Here is a 23,045-nt window from a genome sequence, read left to right as displayed (position 1 = left end):
ATTCTATTTGCCAAAGTTAGCTCATGTCCCCTTTTTGCCCTCCTGATTTCCCTCTTAAGTATACTCCTACTTCCTTTATACTGTTCTAAAGATTCACTCAATCTATCCTGTCTATACCTGACATATGCTTCCCTCTTTTTCATAACCAAACCCTCAATGTCTTTCGTCATCCAGCATTCCCTATACCTACCAGCCTTCCCTTTCACCGTGACAAGACTATACTTTCTCTGGATTCTTGTTATCTCATTTCTGAAGGCTTCCCATTTCCCAGCTGTCCCTTTACCTGCGAACATTTGAGTCCAATCAGCTTTTGAAAGTTCTTGCCTAATACTGTCAAAATTGGCCTTTCTCCAATTTAGAACTTCAACTTTTAGATCTGGTCTATCCTTTTCCCTCAGTATTTTAAAATGAATAGAATTATGGTCACTGGCCCCAAAGAGCTCCCCCATTGACACCTCAGTGCAAGGAGTTACTCCTCCAGGGTTAGACTTAGTGGATATTTTACCCCATTGGAATTCCAGGTAAAGCACAATCCAGCACATTGAGTTCCTGTCTATTTTCTGGCGCTCCCATTGCTTTCTCATTGGAAATGCAATGCTAACTCCAGTTTCAATAGTAAACAGTGCTTCCCTCTGCATGGAGGTGGTTCAGGAGCAGTATCTGAACTTATTGCATGTGTGGACAAATAGGTGTGGTCCTCATTGTCCACAGGGAGTTGGCAATTAGCAAAAGGGTAATCCAACACATAGAAGTGAATAAATCACTTGCAGAAGGCAGAAAAGACCCAACAGTGTAAAGGGCTATTTCTAATTTTAAAAGTATCCACAAAAAACAAAAATCACAAGACATCATGGCTAATGCACTGACTAATTATGATTACAGTGTGTAGAATTGGGTGTATAATCCAGCAGACCTACTTTCCAACCAAGCTCATATCCAGTGTGGTTCTGTGCCAGCAATGGTTTCTTGCAATTTTTAATATTGCACTAATTGATTTCACATAAATTTATAAAGGTAGCGCGTGCCCTGCTTTACATAATGAAGAAATCTAACTGCTTTAAGGCAGCGTCTCACAAAAATGAACTTAGAAAGAAGTTTTCCAGAGAAGCATTATTCTAACTTCACTTAAGATTTCTACAGAATAGAACTTGCCTTTGTGTGGGATGGTGAAACAGTTGATAGTCAGTTGGCGGCCTTTTTGCTGCTTTCTCTAATTCTATTTCTACTCCCTTTAGTAGAAATAATTTTAAAAATGATTGTTAAATTTCCACAGGAAAGATGGAAATTGAGGTGCTGACTCACAGTCACTCATTTTAGAACTATCGATCTCAGCCAAGTTCTGTTTGTATATATACACTGGATGTTAAGTGTAATTTCATGTACAAAAAAGGAGAACTTATGGGTTTTGAAGAAAGTCGCTCGACCTGAAATGTTAACTCTGATTTCTCTCCAAAGATGCTGTTAGACCTATTGAACTTTTCCAGCAATTTCTGGCTTTGGTTGTGTGTGTGGAGGAGAACTAATGGTTTGTTTATATACTTGAAGCTTCTTTTTTGAACAGTTGAGTCATGCAAATGATGATTGAAATGGTGATGCAAATGGTGTACAAGATGATTAGGGGGTTAGATAGGGTCGACAGTATGAACCTTTTCCCGCGTATTGAGTCGGGTATTACAAGGGGGCATAGCTTTAAATTAAAGGGGGGTAGATATAGGACTGATGTTAGGGGTAGGTTCTTCACTCAGCGAGTCGTTAGTTCATGGAATGCCCTGCCAGTAACAGTGGTGGACTCTCCCTCTTTATGGGCATTTAAGAGGGCATTGGATAGGTATATGGAGGATAGTGGGTTAGTGTAGTTTAGGTGGGCTTGGATCGGCGCAACATCGAGGGCCCAAGGGCCTGTACTGCGCTGTATTCTTCTATGTTCTATGTAAATAAAATTAAGTAAGTATTTAATGACAGTTTGGGCTAACCATTGTTGTGATTTGATTGGCAGGTCTGGACAAAGGAGGGCATTACAGTTTTCAAGTTGCTGCCATGACTGTGAACGGAACAGGTCCAGCATCTGACTGGTTCACAGTGGAAACACCGGAGAATGATTTAGATGGTAATAACACTTACAGGGGAAAAAAGTGATACACCAGTTACAGCTTAGAACCAATTTAATTGAAATGATGGCCAACAAATTATCAATATTCAGTGCAGTGAAAAGACATGCTTTTGGGTGAAGATCATACCAAAGAGAATTGAATAGTGAATCCTCATGCAAAGGATGTTACATGAGTGATGAATGTGTTAACTTGTGGAGCATGAGATGGAAGCCATAAATGATTAAAAAATTTATCAAAGGCCAGTACCAGGTTTTCTGTGCACAATATATGCTGTCATTGCTTTGCAGCTCAGCGTATCTGTCCCACTTTCCATTTGTTTTGTTGCTATTGAGCACTTGCTATCAATAGGTCCTGGGAATCCTTTTGGAACATTAAGAATATTTAATCATGAGCTTTTCCTATTAGTGCCGCACAACAAAACGAAGTAATTTACAACACAATGTTAAATCTACATCTACATATATTTTTGTTATGTATTATCGACAGTGCATTTATATTCAAGTTATTTGTTGAGAAATTATTCCAAGATATTTGTGCTTCATTATTATAACTTAGCATTGAATAAATAGAATAATTCCTGACTTTATAGGAAAAATAGTATGAGTGAGTGAGAGAACACCATCAGAATGGCAAAGTCCAGATTTTGTGATGGACATGACAGCTTGGGGTAATGGACAGCCAAGGTATTGGTATGATCAAGTTTGATCTCCTGATCTGCTGTGATCCTGAGCATTGATTTTCTACAATGGGGAGACAACCTATCAATGGAGAAGGGTGTATGAACAAACAGGATTTCACTACCTGTCTGACACCACCTAATGGCAGCATCTGGACTGCAAAAATAAAGGGTGATTCCTGATTTCTTGGATACAAAATGCTGGCTATTTCATGGAAGTTTCTCAGGGCAGAAAGCTGAGAGAATAACACAGACAAACAGGGGATATTGGAAATTATGTGAAATGTAACAAGCAGGAAAATTTCATTTCTGGTCTATACAGACAGAACTAAACTTGTAATTTCCCACAACATGGAACCCTCTGCAGAAATGGGCCCTGAGTTCAGAGTTGGAATGTAGGAGAAGGTTTGGCTAAAGCCATGTCTGTAGAGTTCTCTACCTTTAATAATCAAACACTGAAGGAAGCTAATGAAAACTTAATTTAAATAGACAAATCTTTTAAAAATTGCTTCTTGCCTTCAGTGGCAAGCAAGTATAGATGAAGTAAAATCTGACTGAATTCCAGTCAATGGTGAATCTCTCTGAAACCAGATTTAAATCTACTCATCCCAGACGATCTCTCAGAGCCTGCCAGATTTCTAATATGTTTAAATAGGATTGTGTACACAATCTTACTGTGCATTTAGTAGAATCTCCACAGCAGTACCATTTACAGACAGAGATGTGAGAGGCACACCTGTGATTTTCCAGTGTGTGCTCCTGCCTACAGGCAAGGCACCATGCCAAGAGTGCTCATTTGGAAAATCAACTTTAAGACATTAAGCTGCAATCGTCTTGTGAATTTTAACATTTAAAGGGAGAGAAGGATTTTCTCTTCATGTCTTGGCCAACCACATCACAAAATAATTAAATGGATCACCTCCTTGCTGCTTGTGGGATTTTACTCTCTTTAAGAAACTATGCATTTTTGTAGACGTTAACAATCAATCGAGTTCAAAAGTATTAAATGGAATGAAAAAAACACTGAGGCATTTCAATGGGTTAAGTGCAATATGCCGATAAGATTACGAAATAAGCTCATCCTAAAGCTGCTGTACAAAAAATAAAGTGAAAAAAATTCATTTTTATCTAGGTAATTTTGTAAAGTGGATATATACTGATAGAAGAATTTGTTCTTTAATTACAGAATCCCAGGTTCCTGACCAGCCAAGTTCTCTTCATGTCAGACCTCTGACTACAAGCATTGTAATGACTTGGACTCCACCTTTAAACCCAAATATAGCAGTCAGGGGTTACATCATTGGTTACGGAGTGGGGAGTCCCTATGCTGAGACTGTGCAGGTCGACAGCAAGCAACGTTATTTTTCCATTGAAAATCTAGGTAAATATCATCGGAACCCTACATTTGGAAGGACACATGGAAATATTTGACATCTGGTACTGCTGTCTTTAGCAATGAATCTATGATCTGTTGCAATGAAAGTAAAAACCATTGTTCCAACAAATCTGTAACATGTCGAGATACAAGTTCAAACTACATGCACATTATCACTACAGTTTGAATAAGTTGGATAAAGCTCAAACACTCCTGTTATCTCTCACATGACATTCACTCTCAGCAAGTAAAAATAGATCCCACCCCAACTGAACTCAAAAACTTCAAATAAATTTACAGTTTCTTTTTCAGCTCATTTCCTATGTGTGAGATATTAATGTGAAGAAATTGGCTGCTGATTTTGCGTCATGGAACATAGACCCATACAGCACAGGAATGGGCCCTTCAGTCCATGATGTCATGTCGAATATATTGCCAAATTAAAGCAATCCCTTCTGCCTGCCTTTGGTCCATATCCCTTCATTCCTTGCGTATTCATGTGCTTATCTAAGTGCCTCTTAAAAGCCCCCATTGTATCTAACCCCACCACCACCCCTTGCAGCACGTTCCACACTCCTACCACTCTTCGTGTAAAAAACTTGCCCCTCACATCCCCTTTGAACTCCCCCCCATCTTAAATGCTTAGCCCCTCATTTTAGACATTTCAATTCTGGGAAAAAGATTCTTACCGTCAACCCTCTCTGTGCATCTCATAACTTTATAGACTTCTATGAAGTGTCCCCACAGCCTCTGCCACTCTCACGTTTTTCTAGCCTCTTCTTACAGCTCATATCCTCTAATCCAGGCAGCATCCTGGTAAACCTCTTCTGCACCCTCTCCAAAGTGTCCACATCCTTCCTGTTACATGGCGACCAGAATTGAATGCAATATTCTACGTGTGGCATAACCAAAGCCCTATAAAGCTGCAACATGACATCTTGTACTCAATTCCCCCAATAAAGGCAAGCATGCCATATGCCTTCTTTACCATCCTATTGACATGCGTGGCCACTTTGGCACTGATTACCCTTCAAAACCTTTGGCTGTCCTACTGCTTTGGTAAACTCATAGTGAAATAATACATAAATGAAGTTTTTATCTTTAATACTTGCATGTTGACCTAGAACATATACAGTTTACTCCCAGGCTGTAATTCAGCAAGGCAAGCACCAAGTCTTACTGCAAGTGGTAGCTAACAGCCTATTTTGAGACCTGACCTTATATAATACTTTAACAGAAATGCTTCAGAAACTGTGCCACTTGTTGATTAACTGACCAAAATGGCCAGTGGGTCAGTGGCTAATAGCTGCTTGAACATTAAAATTGTGCAGATTGGAGACAGCACCCAGGAACCAGGGATTATTACAACACAGAATTCTTTGGCATCATGACTGTTGAAGCAAAGGCTATTGTGCCATTTTAAGTTGGATAAATATTTGAAGCAGAGAATAAGCGTGGGAGAAGTTTGAAACAAGTAACAGCAGTCCCACAGATGGTGAATTAACATAAACCACTGATTGTGATGATTGACGGAGGATAAGGAGACATACCAATGATACTGCTAAAATTATAAAACATATTGATGACTTTGACAAGGTGAGGCATGGCTCTGTAGGTACGAAAAAAGCCTGATATGGATTTGAAGATGGAAGAGTTTGAACATGGAATTGGAGGAGATGAACGGTTAAGTTGAAAGGAAGGTGAAATGTAGAGTAATCATTTGAGAACATAACAGAGTCAGGAATAAGCTTTATTAAAATAGTGGAGGTGGAGTGATGACAGCAGTTTTGAAGGCTAGAAGCAATGCAGAAAGACTTCTTGATAATATCAGTACTGGTAGGAACACTACTATTGCACTATAACAGTCTCCATTAACAGTAGAGCCAGTAATCAGTTTCAGCAGACATTAGCTAGGAAGAGGGAATTAATAATCAGAGTTCCCATTGCTAATTTGTAGTCAGTGACACCAGTTGGAAAATGTCTTTATTTCAGCGTCAGGGTCGAGAATTCCTTACTTTGCAGCATGATTTGGCAGCAGCTGTGGGATGTCGTGGAAATGGCATAAATGGTCATTCCTCCAGAGGGCCTGACAATCAACCCCAGAAGTTAAAGCAGGAAACTAGGAGAGGCCCCTGGAAATTAGCTGTTGAAGCCAATCATCATGGTCTAACTTCAAGAATGACCACTTGGGCCTGGTACTGGAATTCTCTGGGAAGAAACATTAGGATGTCCTTTCCTCAGCCTATCACAGGTCTGTTACTTCAGGAGAATAAGCAGAAATAAGGGAAAATTGTGTGGTATAGAAGTCTAAGAGAATGCAAATTATGAATAGCTCTAACTTCATTAGCATTTTATGGTACTTAGATAATAAACTGACATGCAGCAGCAGGTTTGGGTCAGATTAAGTTCATATGTTATCATCATAAAGTAATTAACACCGAGTTCCTATTATATTCTCTCAAATTAATATTTTTGATAAAAATTGACAGTGACTTATATTAATTAGACTAATTTTACAAATGACTTCTACACCTTTCGTGGTCATTATCAAATATTGAAAAAGTATATACATATGCATTGGTGTGAGGATGAATTAAGATGTATGATTGTTTAAAAATCAACATAAAAATGATTGCAGTCTGAGGTTTCATACTCTATTTAACCTAATGTCTTGTTATTAATAAGAGAAATGAGAAACACTGATGTTAATACCGTGCTTTCTTTTGCAGAGCCAAGCTCCCATTATGTTATTTCTTTGAAGGCCTTTAACAATGCAGGGCAAGGAGTCCCTCTGTATGAGAGTGCCACCACCAGGGCATTGTCAGGTAGGTTCTACTCAAATTGATAGAGTCATCTCCACTGTCAGTATAAAATTGCAATCTAGGTGTAGCTGTGCCAACAATACCTAACCGTATCAATTGTTCTGGAATATTCCCAGCAAAAGGTTGTCATAAGATCAAGTGAGTTTTCTTAAATTAATATGAATTGGGAAATGTTTGGTAACCCTTTTTTGGCAACTCTTGTATCTTAGATGTATCTTGAACCTTGCATGTACCTAGACATGCAACAGATAGTCATTAGTTTATTACAGAGACCGCAAATGTAATTTCCAATGGGAAAATGTTCACAGCAAATCTTGAACCTTTAATAATCAATGTAGTTGACAGAAGGGGAATGAAAAATTTGTGAAAACATACTCATAGCTGGAAGGGAAGAGCTGAAGCATAACATTTCCACATATAAACTTGATTATATATCTCTACATTCACTCACCATACAACTTTTCAAACATTTACTCTCATATGCCTTTAAGTTTCTGATGGAGAAGTTGTGTATTCCTGAAAAAGGAAGATTTACCTGCCACTTCAGAGTGAAGAAAAACAAAATCCAGATCTCATAGAATTAAGAGAACTCTTGTGAAAATTCCCACCAGTAAAGTGACAATGGAATAAATTATCGGGATTACTTAGTTAAAACTCAATCTTATTACACCTGGCACTGTTCAATATCAGCACTTGGTTCAAAGGATGGATAATTATTCTCTTTCCCCTTTTAGCATCTCTAATTGAATCAGCAAAAATTTTAACAAGAGTTCTGCACTCAGTTAAATAAAAATTTAATTTTTGTGAAACCTCAATGACATTGTCAAAGATGCCATTTGCTAATGAGTCGCCCCTTTGTGCTAGACATGCAACAGATAGGCATTAGTTTATTACGGAGATCACGGATGTAATTTTCAATGGGAAAATGTTCACTTCATCGAGCTTAACCTTCTGCAAAACCTACAGTCTTCCTGTCAAAGTATATCATCGACTATTAGAAGATTCGTTATATTAACCGGAAGATCATTCCAGGCATTAATCTCAGTTTTGTGAGGAAGCACTTCCTGAAATTAGGTGTGAACTAATATTGTGCAAATTTATATCAAAAGCCCTCAATCCAATATTAAATGTCCTTGAGACTGTGTTCAAGATTAATTTCTCTTTTCCAAATATTTTCTCAACCATTATTCAATAATGAAGATATTAAAATTAGCCTTTTCCAATGGCCACACCTTATGATCCTTATCTTACTTTTAATGTTCTCTTCTGTTATTTAAATGTGCTTCTCATGTTCACTCCTGTTTGCTTTGATTTACACGAGTGATTTATTTCCTTATCATTGTTTTTATACTATTCCTTGGGTAAGATGCTGTCTCAGGTTAATGTAAAAGTTACCATTTCAGAGAAAAATCGGGGAGATTCTCTCCAGGGTCCCAGAAAATAGTTGTCCTTCAAACGGCGTCATTAAAAACATTTTCTGCTAATCGTCATATTGTCAAATGTGGCACCTTGCATTGTACAAATTGGTTGATAGCAGTTAATGCAATTTAAAATATTTCAAATGGATACAAAATATGTTGAGGACACAAAAGATTTCCAAATCAATGCAGAGACTGGAATCTTGCCAGCTCTGAATAATGTTGGCAATGGCGAGAAAGTTGGGAAAATTGTGTGATATGGTCAGCAACGAGCATTTCGACATCAAGAACAAATGTCCCACTTTCTAACCAAGTATTGAATGGCCTGACATGATACTGAGAATGAAATCCAGCTCACTACTTGTTCCTTCAGGCCTAAGTCTCATGCATCAGGCATCAACCTTTTAACTTATGCTCCCTGAGCAGTGACTGCATTTAGCCCCCGTCCACGTTCCATGGTATCCAATATGTACTGACCTCACCACATCATCATGGCACAGCTCTGATGCCTTTACAATCGGGTTCTGCACTAACACCATTCACTGGAATACTGCTGCAAAGGACACTTTGCACAGAGATAGGCACCCACCATAGATTGGGTTAGGCTGCACCTCAGCGCTGCTTGGCTTTCTGTCTTAATGTACACTCACTTTGTGCCTCTCTCAATGCTCGCAACACCTTTGCCCTGTCCTGCCTCACCTTTTGGTAGTTTGCATCTTCAGCTGCTCCTTGAAGACTCCCTGCACTTTTGTCTTGACTTGCCTTTTAGTGCAGACACAAAGTCAGACAACTTGTCAAATTGGCCAACAGTGCAAGGGGTGGACATGTTGTCGCACCATGCTACATCAGTCTCATGCCTGCACCATGTGCCAACCATGAACGTGCCAAACCCACACAGCGTGTGCTTTTTCCTAATGGCCATGTCTCAATGTCTAATGAGTCAATCCTCAGTCAAGGCAAGTGAAAAATCCATCAGGTGGAGGGGTACAGTAAATCAAGGGGACCCTCTGATATCATGGGGAGAAAGTGAGGTCTGCAGATGCTAGAGATCAGAGCTGAAAATGTGTTGCTGGAAAAGCGCAGCAGGTCAGGCAGCATCCAGGGAACAGGAGAATCGAAGTTTCGGGCATAAGCCCTTCTTCAGGAAGCCATGAAGAAGGGCTTATGCCCGAAACGTCGATTCTCCTGTTCCCTGGATGCTGCCTGACCTGCTGCGCTTTCCAGCAACACATTTTCAGCACCCTCTGATATCAGTCAAGGGGTTTGGGCTTAGTCAAGTGGCCACTAGTATCAGCCTGGTTGGGATCCATACTTCTACAGTCCAGGGAGCTGGGCATGGAGTGTCCTTGTGGGTCTGTACAATCAGTTGGAAGTCATAGTAAGTCAGTCAGGGAGCTGCACAGTTATCAGTCAGCATCTGGTCAGTCATCAGTCGGGACTATCTGTCTGAGTGTGTCAAAGGAGTCCATCATGATTAGTCCTCGGGTCCATCCATGAAAATTCAATAGGACTGTCAGAGGCTTTGGAATGAAATTTGGGCAACTTAATTGTCAAAATCAGAAGCAGCAGGCTGAGATGCAGAAGGCTCAATAATTGTGAAAGGAGGGCAATTTCATAGATGACCATAGGTAGCAAGAAAATAGAGCCCTAAAAGGAAAGGGTAATACAGGGTAGAGGGATCAAAGACAAGTCATCAGCACTCTGACTTCAACAGGGAGGACAGTGGACTACTTTAACCTGGTGTGTTGACTTGATATGCCTAGGGCTGGTTACATAAAGTGAGGAGGTGAGTATTTAGTTAGATGGGTTGTGTGGAAACACGGGGATGTTCGAAGCTGAAGGAGTTGATGGGACGGTGATCAAGAAAGAAAAGTCACCAATAGTACACGGCTGAGTCAGAGGCTCAGTGTCAGAAGAGCAACCGCCATTTACTTCCATGATGCTGTACATAACAAATGCAACTGAAGAAGGCTGCTATCACACACATAGTGTGGGAGGTTACGTGTTCCTTTCAAAGAGTGAGGGGGCTTCACTTTTGAGTGATGCAAAATTAACCCCTTTAAAGTATGACATCCTTACACAGCCACCTGTACAGCTCAGGTGAAAGACACCAGCGAGTACTATGTGCTGCCTGTGAACCTTGGGCATTAACCTAGAGTGTGGATGCCAAGTCCTCTCCTCTTGACTATATCACGGTACCAGAAATAAATGGTCCTCTCACAGGGCTGAGGGCGGCAGGCAGGGTGGAAGTGGAAGATTTGGTCACCTCTGGACTGTCTTGACAAGAAACCTCTGATGAATCTGTATGTGGAACCTCCTCTGTCTGGGGTCCTGCTGGCACTGCCCAGTCTCCCTATGGGGAATGGACACCTGGAGTGAAGTCCTTGCCCCCTGTCACTGGACACTAGTGGCTCGAGCGAGGGATTGCAGGACTGAGCAAATTATCCAGCAGATTCTGAGAGTGCTGGACCTCGCACTATGTCCATGAAAGCAGCCAGATGCTCACGTGCCAGAGTCAGCATGATCCCAATGGCATCGGTGCAGAGATGCAACATTTCAATGAGATTTCCCAGTGCCTCCACCAAACCTGCCTTCTGCCCTTGTGTCAGCTTGGTTGTATCAGTGGAGCTGTTAATGGCCAATAAAATGGGCTCCTGCCACTGAGCAGATGGCTGGTCTCCAGTAGTCTTTGGAGCATCAGTGGCTTTAGTGTTTCTTCCTCAGCCGGATGTAGAAAGATGGAAGTGTTGTGAACACCAGCCTGTGCTCCTGTCGCCAATCCAGCTCAAATACCCACGGAGGTGTCAGAATCTGAGCTGGTGGAGGGAAGCAGGAAGCAACTTTCCAAACATCCGTGATGTCCTCTGTAGAGATGGTGGTGAGATGTGTTGTGGGGCTGGTCTCTTGACCACCAAGACTTGTACCTACAAAATACAGAGTGCATTGTGAACAAGGGCTAGAAGTTCAGGCAAGTTGAGAATTCATTCACAGTGGGAGTAATGGGAAAGTAGCCCAACAATGGACAATGTTTCTTACTTGGCTGCTGGAACATGAATGTTTCAGCACCACCAAAAGAACAGGTTGGTGCTCACTGGCAAAACAGGGTACTGTCTTCATGGAGAGTAAGGAGGTGGATGTTGGACGTCTCCCCTCTCTTGGCTGTCTACACCTTGTTATGGGCCTGGAGTGAGGCAAAGGGAGGGAGGGAGTGGGATGAAAGTGGGTGGCACAGCTGTCAACTGGGAGAAATGTTCACTCATGAGTGAGTAGAAAGCAGAGGACATATATGGTTCGCAGTGTAGGGGATTGGATAAGAATATGTGAGGGATAATGTTGCAGGCAATAGTGTGAGAGGTAGACCATGAACCTTGGCAATGGTACAGTGGCAGAGATTGGGGCAGTATGAGTTACCCAGAGAGGAGATGGTGGCATTTACACAGAGGAGAAGAACAGTGATGTTCTCTCTCCAGACAGCAGAGACGGCTCTAATCCACATGGAAACCTCAGACTAATGACAACAGCAGTCATTCCTCCTGCAGTGAGTTTCATGTTCAGCATCTTACTACTGACAAATCCCCAAAGGTATATATTCCCTTACTGGGGAAAGAAGAAACTCTGCCTATGCACCTCCAGGAAGATCGAAGCCAATTTCCCCCTGTCTGTCATGTCTGAGGCAAATATCAGGAACAGTGCAGGCAGCTCCAAACTAACATTTTTTTTCCTGGTGTACAATGACCTTTTAAAAATGGTACCGATGATTGGGATGCCAGTTAATTGAGGGATCTCCAGATGAGTGGTGACTTGCTCCAGGAATGGGATGTGGTAAAATTGGGCAGAAATTGGACTTGATTCCATGGCTCAAATGCAAATTAATGTAGCACGTTTAAGAAAAAACAAAAAAAATTGTTGGACCTTGAAGCAAGAATCGCACCACCAAACTTGACACAACTTGCATTTTGCCGAAAAAACATTAGATTTAGCACACAGAAGCTGAAGAAAAATGATCACAGAAAAAATAACACTCTAACCTTGTGAGATGTCAATCAGACCAAGTGAACACTTGCCTGTGGCTGTGTAAGTAAACTCACCCACATAATCCTTTTATAACTGGCTCGGCTCGATATTAAACTGGGGCTGTCGGGTAGATTGCCTGCTGGAATTTACACGGCCCCCAGCTTCAAAACTGCAGGTGTGGGAGTCTAAAATCCAGCCCACGGTTTACTTCTCTAATTACCTCTAATTAGTGAAATGACGTGCACAGTTTTCTAATCTAAAGGGACTTTCCTTAAATCGAGAGTCCCTTAGAAGAGTATAGTCTGCAATCTTTTTGTTTACCTCCTCTAAAATGCCGAGATGGAATCCATGTGCTTCTCGGGATTTATCACTTTGTACTGTCACAATTTTATTCATTGCTGTTATTTTTCCAATTTTCATTTTGTTGAGTCTCTATCTCTGATTCAATATTACATTCCTTGAGATGTCCAGCAGTCTGACTTCTTTTTCACACTAAAAATTGATGTAAATTAATTATTTAGCATGTCATTTCCTTACTTCAGTGACAATTACAATGCTACTAGTTTTCAAGGGGCCCACATTGTTCCTGACCACCAACTGTTTCTTACTAATTACAGTAGTCTTGTTATATTAATAGTCATATCATTGAAATGAAAGTCTTTCTTTATCATTTATTGTAGCTCTTGATTTATGTTTTGTCACACTTTTCTTTGTACCTTCTGTGTTTGCCTTTATTTTTGCAGTTTTCAATGTCTGTCCTTTTAGTTTAATGATTTTAGATCATTTTAGTCATAGTCAAAGTCATTTTGTTTATTGTCTTCCCTCTTTAGTCATCTTTGGCTGTTTCTTTTTGGCCAATAAGGTTGAACTGTTGATGTATAAATTGATTCTATGCAACACTGCATTCCTTTGTGAACACCTTTCTCTGATCTTTTGTTGCTTTACCCATTAACAGAGTTTCCTGGTTTATTGTGATAGAATCTGTCTCCTTGCATCAAAATCAACATTATCTAAATCTAGAATCTGTTTACACTTCCTCCCTTCTAAACATAACGTTAAACTCAATTATGTATTGCTCACCATTGAATAAATGTTTATGCACTGTTAGGCTGTTGCCTGAATCTGGCTCATTCCTAAATATAATATGGCATTTACCCTTGTTAATTTACATATATTATTGCAGAAAGCTGTGCCAAACGCATTCTACCCAACCAACTTTCTACCATGTGTGTTTTCTGATATTCCTGTCAGTTTTATAGGTTGGACACATTGGAAATGTCTGAGTCTCAAAGTTAGGAATCACTGTTTTGCAACGTTTCCATCACATCACTCTTTATCTTTCAATATTCTTCAATCAGAATTTTGTTGAGTCTTTCCCAACCAAATGTTCCTTTTCTTAAAAAATTCCATTTTATATTTTTCTGTTCTGTTATTCATTGCCTTTTTCTCCCCTTCCTCATTGGACTCCTATTTCTGTCACTGTTTACTATTCATACAATCTATTGAATTGTAATCTTCCTTGGCTTTATTTTCCTGCTGTACCAGTCTGTGCTGAAGGGTCCAGGCTAACAAATGTTTGTATGGGTGTGTCAGATCACTACACTATATGAGCTGTTGTTCACGATAAAGATTGCTGACACCAGCTTCTTCAAGGGTAGGAAACTACATGGCATGATTGGACTAGTGTTGTGTAGGAAAACCACTTCATGGCATGACTAGAAAGGTTTATTTTCGTTAAAGAGATAGATTGCGTGATAGCAACTAGTTGCAGGTTACAATGATGTGGTAAATATAGTAGTATTTATGGCATCCCTTAATATTAACGCTTTCAGACTCATATACATCACAAATACCTATAAATCTCAGATTTTAAGCTATTAATTAAATTAATATCTACAGTTATTTTATGCTTAAGAGCTCCAAACCTGTTTTCCAAATACCTGCCTCTGAATATAAGATTATGTCCACTTGTCTTAGTCATCCCTATCAGCAGCAGGAGTATTGTTCTATCTCACCAATTCCTTTCAAACTCTGAACAATCATAATCAAGTCACCTTTCATCTTTTTATATACCATACATATAAGCTTTAACTATGTCATCATTCCTCACGGTTTCAGCCCTGGAACAATAGTAACACTCAGGTAATGCTCTGCTCCACTCCTTTTCTTTGGGGCAGCAATGTGGCTCAGTGGTTAGCTCTGCTGCCTCACAGCACCAGGGTCCCAAGTTCAATTCCGGCCCCGGGCGACTGACTGTGTGGAGTTTGCACATTCTCCCCATGTCTGTGTCAGTTTCCTCCCACAGTCCAAAGATGTGCAAGTCAGATGAATTGGCCATGCTAAATTGCCCATTGTGTTAAGTGTATTAGTCAGAGGGAAATGGGTCTGGTGGGTTACTCTTCGGAGGGTCGGTGTTGACTGGTTGGGCCGAAGGGCCTGTTTCTGCACTGTAGGGAATCTAATCTAATCTTTTCTCAGTATATGAAAGTAAATATCGTTTCTAACGTATAGTGCCCAGAAGTACATACAGTACTCCAGGAGTGATTGAGCCTGGGCTTTGGAGTAATAATATCCTCCCCTTTATAATCTCACCCTTTGGTTATAAATGTGACAATGCCATTTACCTTTCTTTTGATGACTTCATTTCACTGATCTGTCCTCACAACTGCTTAAATCTCTTTGAACTTGCACTGTTGCGTTTTTCAAAATTAAAAGAATGTTGAAATTCTTCTTTAGCCCAAACTGGGAAAACTCATGCATTAAATTTAATCTGTCACAGTTTTGACCATGCATTTAATTTATGCATCAATGTCTCTTTTCAATTTATTCTCCAATCTAGTTCCTATGCTACCAATCTACTTGCTATTGGCAAGCTTCTATCTTCTAAGTAATTAATAAATACAGCCTATATTCAGATCCTTATGCATGTCACTCATGGTTTTCTTATAGCTCATTACTCCTACCATATCTACTTTCTACTATTTATCTATTCTCCCAATCAGAATAATGCTTGTCTATGTTGTCACAATTTTCAATTTTAGTTAATAGTCTCTTTTGTGAAATCTTATCAAATGTCTGCTAGAGGTCCATATAAACTACTTACGTAAGTATCCCATAGCGACTACCTTAGTTCCTGAAAAAATCAATTAGGATTTTTAGAGGTAACTGGACTTTTACAGATCCAAGTTTGCTGTCTCTAAACAGTTCAAATTTCTCTAAGTGCTCAGTCACTTGTCCTTAGTTATAGATCCCACTAACATCTCCACAACATATGTTAGACTAATAGATCTATAATTTCCTGGTTCTCTCATTTACCTCCCTTAAGCTTTGAGGATGAAACTGTAGATTTCAATTATGTGGTTTCTTCATCAGCTTACACTGTTCCCTTGATGTCTTTTCAGCTATGGGCAGAACTAGTAGCAACCCTCACAGGAGATACAAACAACTTTCTAAGAGTTAATTAAGGCACTGTTCGACTGTGACTTTATGTCAGACTTTGTCTAAAGCACAATGTGCAGAATTAAGGGCAAAATTGATCTTGAGACCTTTGGGGTCTCACTTTAACAAGTCTTCCTCTAGTGGGAATGAGATTTTGGATGAGAAGGAAAAGCTGATCTTAAATCGTTTTGAGAGTTAAATTGTCATCCTGGGAGCATTGGTAAGAGTATACATTTGTCAAACCTGAGACAGCAAACATGGCTGGTAATTACTCTCGTGTAATGCTATTTTACTATAGTTCACTGCACATGATTCATGCTTTCTGACATATTTCTGTACATTGAAAATGGTACAGACTACCCAGGCTGAATATTTCAGATCTCAGCTAAATTGTTTCAATTGCAAATATTCAAATCAGTCAGGCTCAAAGAATTTTTGTTTTTGTTTTTGTTTCTGATTTCCAACATCTACAGTTCTTTGTTTTTTTTTGGTTTGGCTCAATCAATTGCCTGAGGTTCAACTCAAGATGTTTAAGACAATGCAGCCAATTGCCGTGCTTTTAGATTTGTTTGGGGCTAGATGTCTGTCACCTGCATTCTGTTTTCAGTGTCAATCGAAGATAGCATAACACTTCAGTATGTTCTTAATATGATGTTAAAAAACTTGTTGAGTGGTTTAGTTTATTATTCCCAAAATTATTTGAAGTTGTTTTAAGCCACCTCTAATTTAATATCTAGACTGCAATTTTTGTGAAGATTTGTAGCTCAGGTTGTGGTTCAGGTTGTAAGTTTGCTCGCTGAGCTGGAAGATTTGTTCTCAGACGTTTTGTCACCATGTAACATCATCAGTGAGCCACCATTGAAGCACTGATGTACTGTCCCACTTTCTATTTATGTGCCTTGATTTGTTGTGGTGGGTGATATTGCTTACAGTTCTTTTTATGAGAGGTTGGTAAATGGGGTCCAAATCGATACATATGTTAATGGAGTTCTGGTTTGAATGCCAGGCCTCTAGGAAATCCCATGTGTGTCTTGTTTAGCCTGACCCAGGATGGATGTAGTGTCCCAGTTGAACTGGTGTCCCTCATGGTCTGTCTGCAAGGATACTAGTGATAGTTGCTCGTGCCTTTTGGTGACTAGTTGGTATTTGTGTAGTTTCCTGCCAGTCTGTCCAATGCAATGTTTGTTGCAGTCCTTGCAGGATATTTTACAGGAAACTAGCCACCAGGATATACAAGTACCAACTAGCCATTAAAAGACACAACCAACTATCACTAGTATCCTTACACACAGACAACAAGAAACACCAGTTCGACTGGGACAATACATCTGTCTTGGGCAGGCTAAACAAAGATACGCACAAGAATTCCTAGAGGCCTTGCATTCAAACTTACAACCTATATCTAGATTGAAAAGATGAACAAAAAAAAAATTGGGTTTGTTGCCCTTCAATGGCATAATGGGACATAAATCAAGTTTTCTATAATGTTATGACCCCAAACAATGTTATTATTGAACAAGTCAGATTGCAAGTAGGGCTTGATAGATCATTTTATGTTTTGGTTGGTGGTGCCTCACTGAAACATAAACATACAATATTGCAGGTTTGTTTTTAAGAATAAAATATAAGTCTATTAAGCAAAAGGAATAAAGATAAAATAGAATAATCCAGGCCATTTCCTTATAATGCAAAGAAAGGTATTGAAACACACAGGGAAATATAATACCATTCATCCACCAAAACACTGCTTTTCACATACCAAGACAACCTTCTCTGATACATAAATGCACCCCTTGTATAGTACACATACAAGTAAATTAGTTTCTCTAACACCTTGATAGATTTAATTTGACTTCAAATTCCAGTCTGGAAAATCATTTTCTTAAGCTTAAATGTCCCCAGCTTCAAATAATCTCATCAAGGATTTATCCAAATACTTCCAGTCTTGACCGAATACAAACTCCTTACTCTCGTGTTAAGAAATCAAACTATCTTCTCCCTCTCTCAGGAGCAACTTAATATACGGATATTTCTGCAGGCCGCCCAAAACTGAAAATATCTGTCTCTCTCTAAACTACAGGTACTTCCGCAAACTTCAAAATAAAAACAAGCTGGTAAATTTCTAACAGAAACCTTGAGGTACATTTGTTGACCTTGCTACAGTGTAAACCCTCCTTAAGTAAATCAAAACACATTTGGTCTGAAAACTAACCCTTACACTGTTTAAAAAAAGTCAACATGGCTACAGAACCTCTGATAAGGTAATTGTTAATTCTTTCAGACGTACAGAAAAACATATATCAATATCCAAAAGTCTGAATATTACCCAAATTATATTGAAAGTATATCAATCACCCAGTCTAATCAGAGCAATTATTAAATATGTGAACTTTCAGTCTTTACCAAGAAGTACCACAGTTCTACTCAAGGCAATAGACGATATTTTGGGGTTATTTTGGTCTTTGGAATTCACTTTCACTGAGTGTAGTGAAGTTTGGGATATTAAATATATGCAAAGGTCATTTTGGCAGATTTTTGATTGTCAAGGGATTTGAACATAATAGGACATGCAGGAAGGTGAAGTTAAAGCTACAATCAAACAAGCCAAGACCTTATTGAATGGTGGAGCATGCTCAGTGGGGGCCAGGATGCAATGCAAGTCACTACAGGTGACTCAGGAAGTGTTGAGAAGACTACTGGGTTGTGAGCTGGGTTGGTAGAAAACCTGGTTTGGGGATCCATCGCCATGTCCAAAAATTAAAATAAAAGAATAAAACATAAAACATTGCTCCAGTCTGCATCCCTCACATTCCCTTCACCTTAAACGTGTTGCTCATGCCCCATTCATGCAGCCTATACCACCTAATGCCCTGGCCCCTGTTACCCCTTCTGCCCTGCTATCCAGCTGCCATGGCCCACTCCACCCTGTACCACTCTGTGCTCTGAAACCCATTACCTCATACTCCTGATTCGACTTATGTTCTTCTAACAAACTGTCTAATGGCTGTTCACACCCAATATGCCAACTTAGTTCACACACCAAACCAATCATCACCCTTTCCCCCTTCACCTACCGTGCTGACTCATTTAGTGTCCATTAGCACCTGTGGACACATGAGAAAAGAGAATGTTGTGTTACTTTAAATGTTCTACATTTAAGGCTTCACTTTAATGAGAAAAAGGCAAACAGGGCTTCTCTCAGGAGTAAAAGTACGACAGCTTGGAGGGCATTCTTAAAAATTCATTTTTGGAGATCTTGATCTCTTTAAAAGCTTTGTCACTTTTAGATAGGTGTGACAAGCTTGACAGTTTTTTTGACAGGTTTGACAGTTCCACAGAGTTTAACAGTTTTTATGTACAATCTTATCCATTATCACCAATTTCAAAGAACACTGACACCCCTTTCCCTAATTGCATATAGAACTCGCACTCCTAAAGAAAACCTCACCACCACACCCCTGGTTCAATAGGTTTCCTGGGACCATATTCACAAGGGTATCTGAACTCTTCAAATAGATACCTTGACTGCTGAAATTAAATGCATCGAGTGCAGACCTATTCTTAGCTGGTCTGTTCTGTATACTCAGGGATCTATACAGCAGGTTATCATAATGGGAACTAAGCCAGTGAATCACTTAAATGGCCAACTGTATCTGGGAACAGCGCATGTATGATGCTGAGACATCACAAAACCCACCCTGGAAAAATCACACACGACACAATGGATTTACAATGCTCGAGGATTTTCTGCATTTTTGAACATACAGTATCATGGCACAGGTTTTCCTTCACTTTGTGCCCTTGTTTTTACTTTCTAAGAAGAAACCTTTCCTCTCTATTCCTATGGCCAAGTTCAGAAACTCACTGCATGGAGAATTAAAGGTGTGAACCAAAATCCGACTGGTTTATTACATTTGTTAATATTCAAACATAAACACAACAGTTTGGTTCTCCCTCCAAGCTGTCACACTTCTTATCCCTGTCAGGGACCCCCTGTTTCCTAATCCTATTGTGAAAAATTTATAAGCATACCAAGCATTCTGCCAAGTGTGATGTTGTGCACCACACACGAAGATAACTTAGTTATGCCGAGAAATTCAAACATGCAACAACTTTTAGTTTAAGTTATTGGAAGATTACCCCCTTTAACATCTTAAAGGGATGTTTTTAGTCATATGCTTGCTTATCCCTGTATAAGTTGACTTTCCTGACTAAATTAACCTGATTCTTTTTATAATTTTTCTCATATCATTTCACTTCATTTTTATGCATTTCTCTCTTCTTGGATTATTGCTGCTGTTTTCCTTCCTTTTCTGCTCCATGTTTCAATGCATGATTTGTTTGCTGCCATGACCCAGACCCTGTTGACCCTTTAGATGTTGATTTGTTTCATTTGTTTGGTGATCTTCCTACCTCGATCCCAGATGCCTCCACCCCCATGTTACCACCTGTAGGTGTGCAAGCAGTTGCAGTCAGCCATGACTCTGTCAGAGTCAGCTGGGCAGACAATTCTGTGCCTAAAAACCAGAAGTTGACAACAGATGGACGTTTTTATACTGTTCGATGGAGGACAAGCTATTCTGCCAATGCCAAGTACAAGGTAACTTACATTTCAAACTTCTTTGCAAAATATCACATGTTTCCTCTCTGAAAATGATTTTAAAGAAGAATCTGAAGTTTACACTTTTTGAAGTTAAACCTGAATTACTTTCTGTTCACATTAATTAATTCAGCAGGCAATCATTGAAATATGTTTCCACGTTATAAAAAATGGGAGAGAGGAAGAGGTTTTCATGCTAATTCGATGATAAGTGAATTTCTAGTATACTGTATTGTTCATATAGTATTGTTATTTACTGTAAAGTATAGACCTTCAAGGTATTCCACCTTCAAGCTGTGCTGAGATGTAAAACTCAACCAACGCAATGGTTTCATTAGCCTCAAAGTCAATTGGCTACCCTGTTGTCTGGCTGGCTGCACTTGCAGAGTGCTCTGCAACTGGAGCAGGATATTGGTATGATCGCACCTTTTGTAGAATCCCTGCAATGCAGATGGAGACCATTTGGACCAACCCTGCAAAGAACATCCCTCCCTGTCCCCACATTTACCATGACTAATCTACCTAGCCTGCTCACCCCTGGACACTGTGCAATTTAGCATGGCCAATCCACTTCGCCTGCACATCTTTGGACTGTAAGAGGAAACCACAGCACCCAGAAGAATCCCATGCAACACGAGAAAAGTGTACAAACTCCACACAGACAATCACCCAAGGCTGGAAACAAACCCAGTTCCTGGGCGATGTGAGGCAGCAATTTTAATCATTGTGCCAACATGCCAACCCTGGAGATGGGTGTACAGTTTTAGATTCCTTATTTATGAAAAATAATTAATTCCATTAAGGAGATGAGGTTCTTTTGACTGATTCCTGGGATGAATGGGTTTATATGAGGAAACATCAAATAGTCTGGGCCTATACCATTAGAGTTTGTAAGAATGAATGATGATATTATTGAAACATGTAAGATCCTGAAGAACCTAACTGAGTGGATGCTAAGGGATGTTTCTCCTTGTGAAAGAGACCAGAATTAAGGAACACCATTTAAAAATAGGTGATCCCCATTCAAGTCAGATGAGGAAAAATATTTGTGCTCAGACTGCTGTAAGTCTGTGGAATCCTCTTCTCCAGAGACTGGTGGAGGCCATGTCATTGAAGTTCCTCAAGGCAGAGGCAAATAGGTTCTTGATTGACAGGGAAGGAAAAGATATAAGGGAGTAAAACAGGAAAGTAGCATCAAGGTCACAGTCAGATCAATTACTATTTTATTGAATGGGTTGAGCAGGCATAGGGCACCAAATGCTTTCAATGTCATTTGGAGGAGTCAGTGTTGGACCAGGGTGGACGTAGTTAAAAATCACACAACTTTAGGTTATAGTCCAACAGGTTTATTTGGAAGCACTAGCTTTCAGAGCACTGTTCTTTCATAGCTACCTGGTAAAAGAGCAGTGCTCCAAAAGCTAGTACTTCCAAATAAATCTATTGGACTATAACCTGGCATTGTGTGATTTTTAATTTTATTTTTAATTTGCATGTTCATTCATATGTTTGCAGTCCCTGTTAATGTTAGATGACCATCCACAATTTGTCATCACAAGAAACTCCTTTAGAGACTTGAAACTGACAGTAGTTGTGCCTGCTATTACAACCCAACCAATTAAAAAGGGGGCTGTACATCTCTATTCCTTGTCGTTGTGCCCTTTGAGTTGTTGAAATGCTACATTCCAGACAGGTACAGATCCTGGAGCATTTTAATGCAGAAGTGGCGTGGACTGGAAGGTTAGAGTCTAAACAGTAACAGAAGGCCCTCAGTTAAAATAAAAAGTCAGATTTGAATGATTACAGTCCAGCCTATCAGATCCTGAAACTTATGGTCAGCCTATTGGGTGGCACGGTGGCACAGTGGTTAGCACTGCTGCCTCACAGCACCAGAGACCCGGGTTCAATTCCCGCCTCAGGCGACTGACTGTGTGGAGTTTGCACATTCTCCCCATGTCTGCGTCGGTTTCCTCCGGGTGCTCCGGTTTCCTCCCACAGTCCAAAGATGTGCAGGTCAGGTGAATTGGCCATGCTAAATTGCCCGTAGTGTTAGGTAAGGGGTAAATGTAGGGGTATGGGTGGGTTGCGCTTCGGCGGGTCGGTGTGGACTTGTTGGGCTGAAGGGCCTGTTTCCACACTGTAATGTAATCTAAACACAGTTGACTCCATTTCAGGAGAGGCAATACTCAAGAGTTCTGCCATTTGCCTAAATCAGGCTCATGAATACATAAAGGGGGCCAAACCAGTGTTCAAGATCTTTCGTTAAATTTGATGGTGCTGAGAGTAACTGGCTTTGGGTCTACTCGACTCAACATTTGGATCAGAATGTATGAAGCTGAACTAAAATTCAGCAATCCAGTACAAAACAATCATAAAAAAATTACCTTTTAGAAAAAGAATTACCTTCATGATCCTAAAATCATTTTGTCTTTCAAGTTGAATAGGTTAATTATTGACAAGCATTAGTAAGATTGTCAAATATCCTGAATAGTGAATAATGCTTTTAGATTTTCAGTATATATAATTACCATTATTAAGTAAACCTTTAAGCAACAAAGCCCCAGGGTGCATACATCACCAGAGTTGAAAAGAAA

At 39.9% G+C, this 23,045-nt stretch overlaps 1 protein-coding gene across 2 annotated transcripts in view; it reads left to right on the top strand.

Annotated features, from left to right (window-relative positions):
• Window positions 1-23,045, top strand: part of dcc (DCC netrin 1 receptor) — a 1,326,174-nt gene that overhangs the window by 1,166,468 nt on the left and 136,661 nt on the right. The window contains exons 14-17 of one of the 2 annotated variants that reach the window (XM_087994379.1): window positions 1,997-2,107; window positions 3,974-4,168; window positions 6,892-6,987; window positions 20,279-20,454. In XM_087994379.1, the coding sequence (XP_087850505.1) occupies window positions 1,997-2,107; window positions 3,974-4,168; window positions 6,892-6,987; window positions 20,279-20,454 (578 nt within the window). Of the gene's footprint in view, window positions 1-1,996; window positions 2,108-3,973; window positions 4,169-6,891; window positions 6,988-20,212; window positions 20,455-23,045 lie in introns of both variants that reach the window. The other variant, XM_087994329.1, reaches the window with a different exon arrangement.

The sequence above is a fragment of the Chiloscyllium plagiosum genome, unplaced genomic scaffold (assembly GCF_037043375.1).
Source record: "Chiloscyllium plagiosum isolate Xiang-an unplaced genomic scaffold, Cpla_swu_hap1 HiC_scaffold_1, whole genome shotgun sequence".
Taxonomy (NCBI): domain Eukaryota; kingdom Metazoa; phylum Chordata; class Chondrichthyes; order Orectolobiformes; family Hemiscylliidae; genus Chiloscyllium; species Chiloscyllium plagiosum.
The sequence above is the reverse complement of the archived record's forward strand: the minus strand, read 5'-3'. Positions and strand labels throughout refer to the sequence as shown.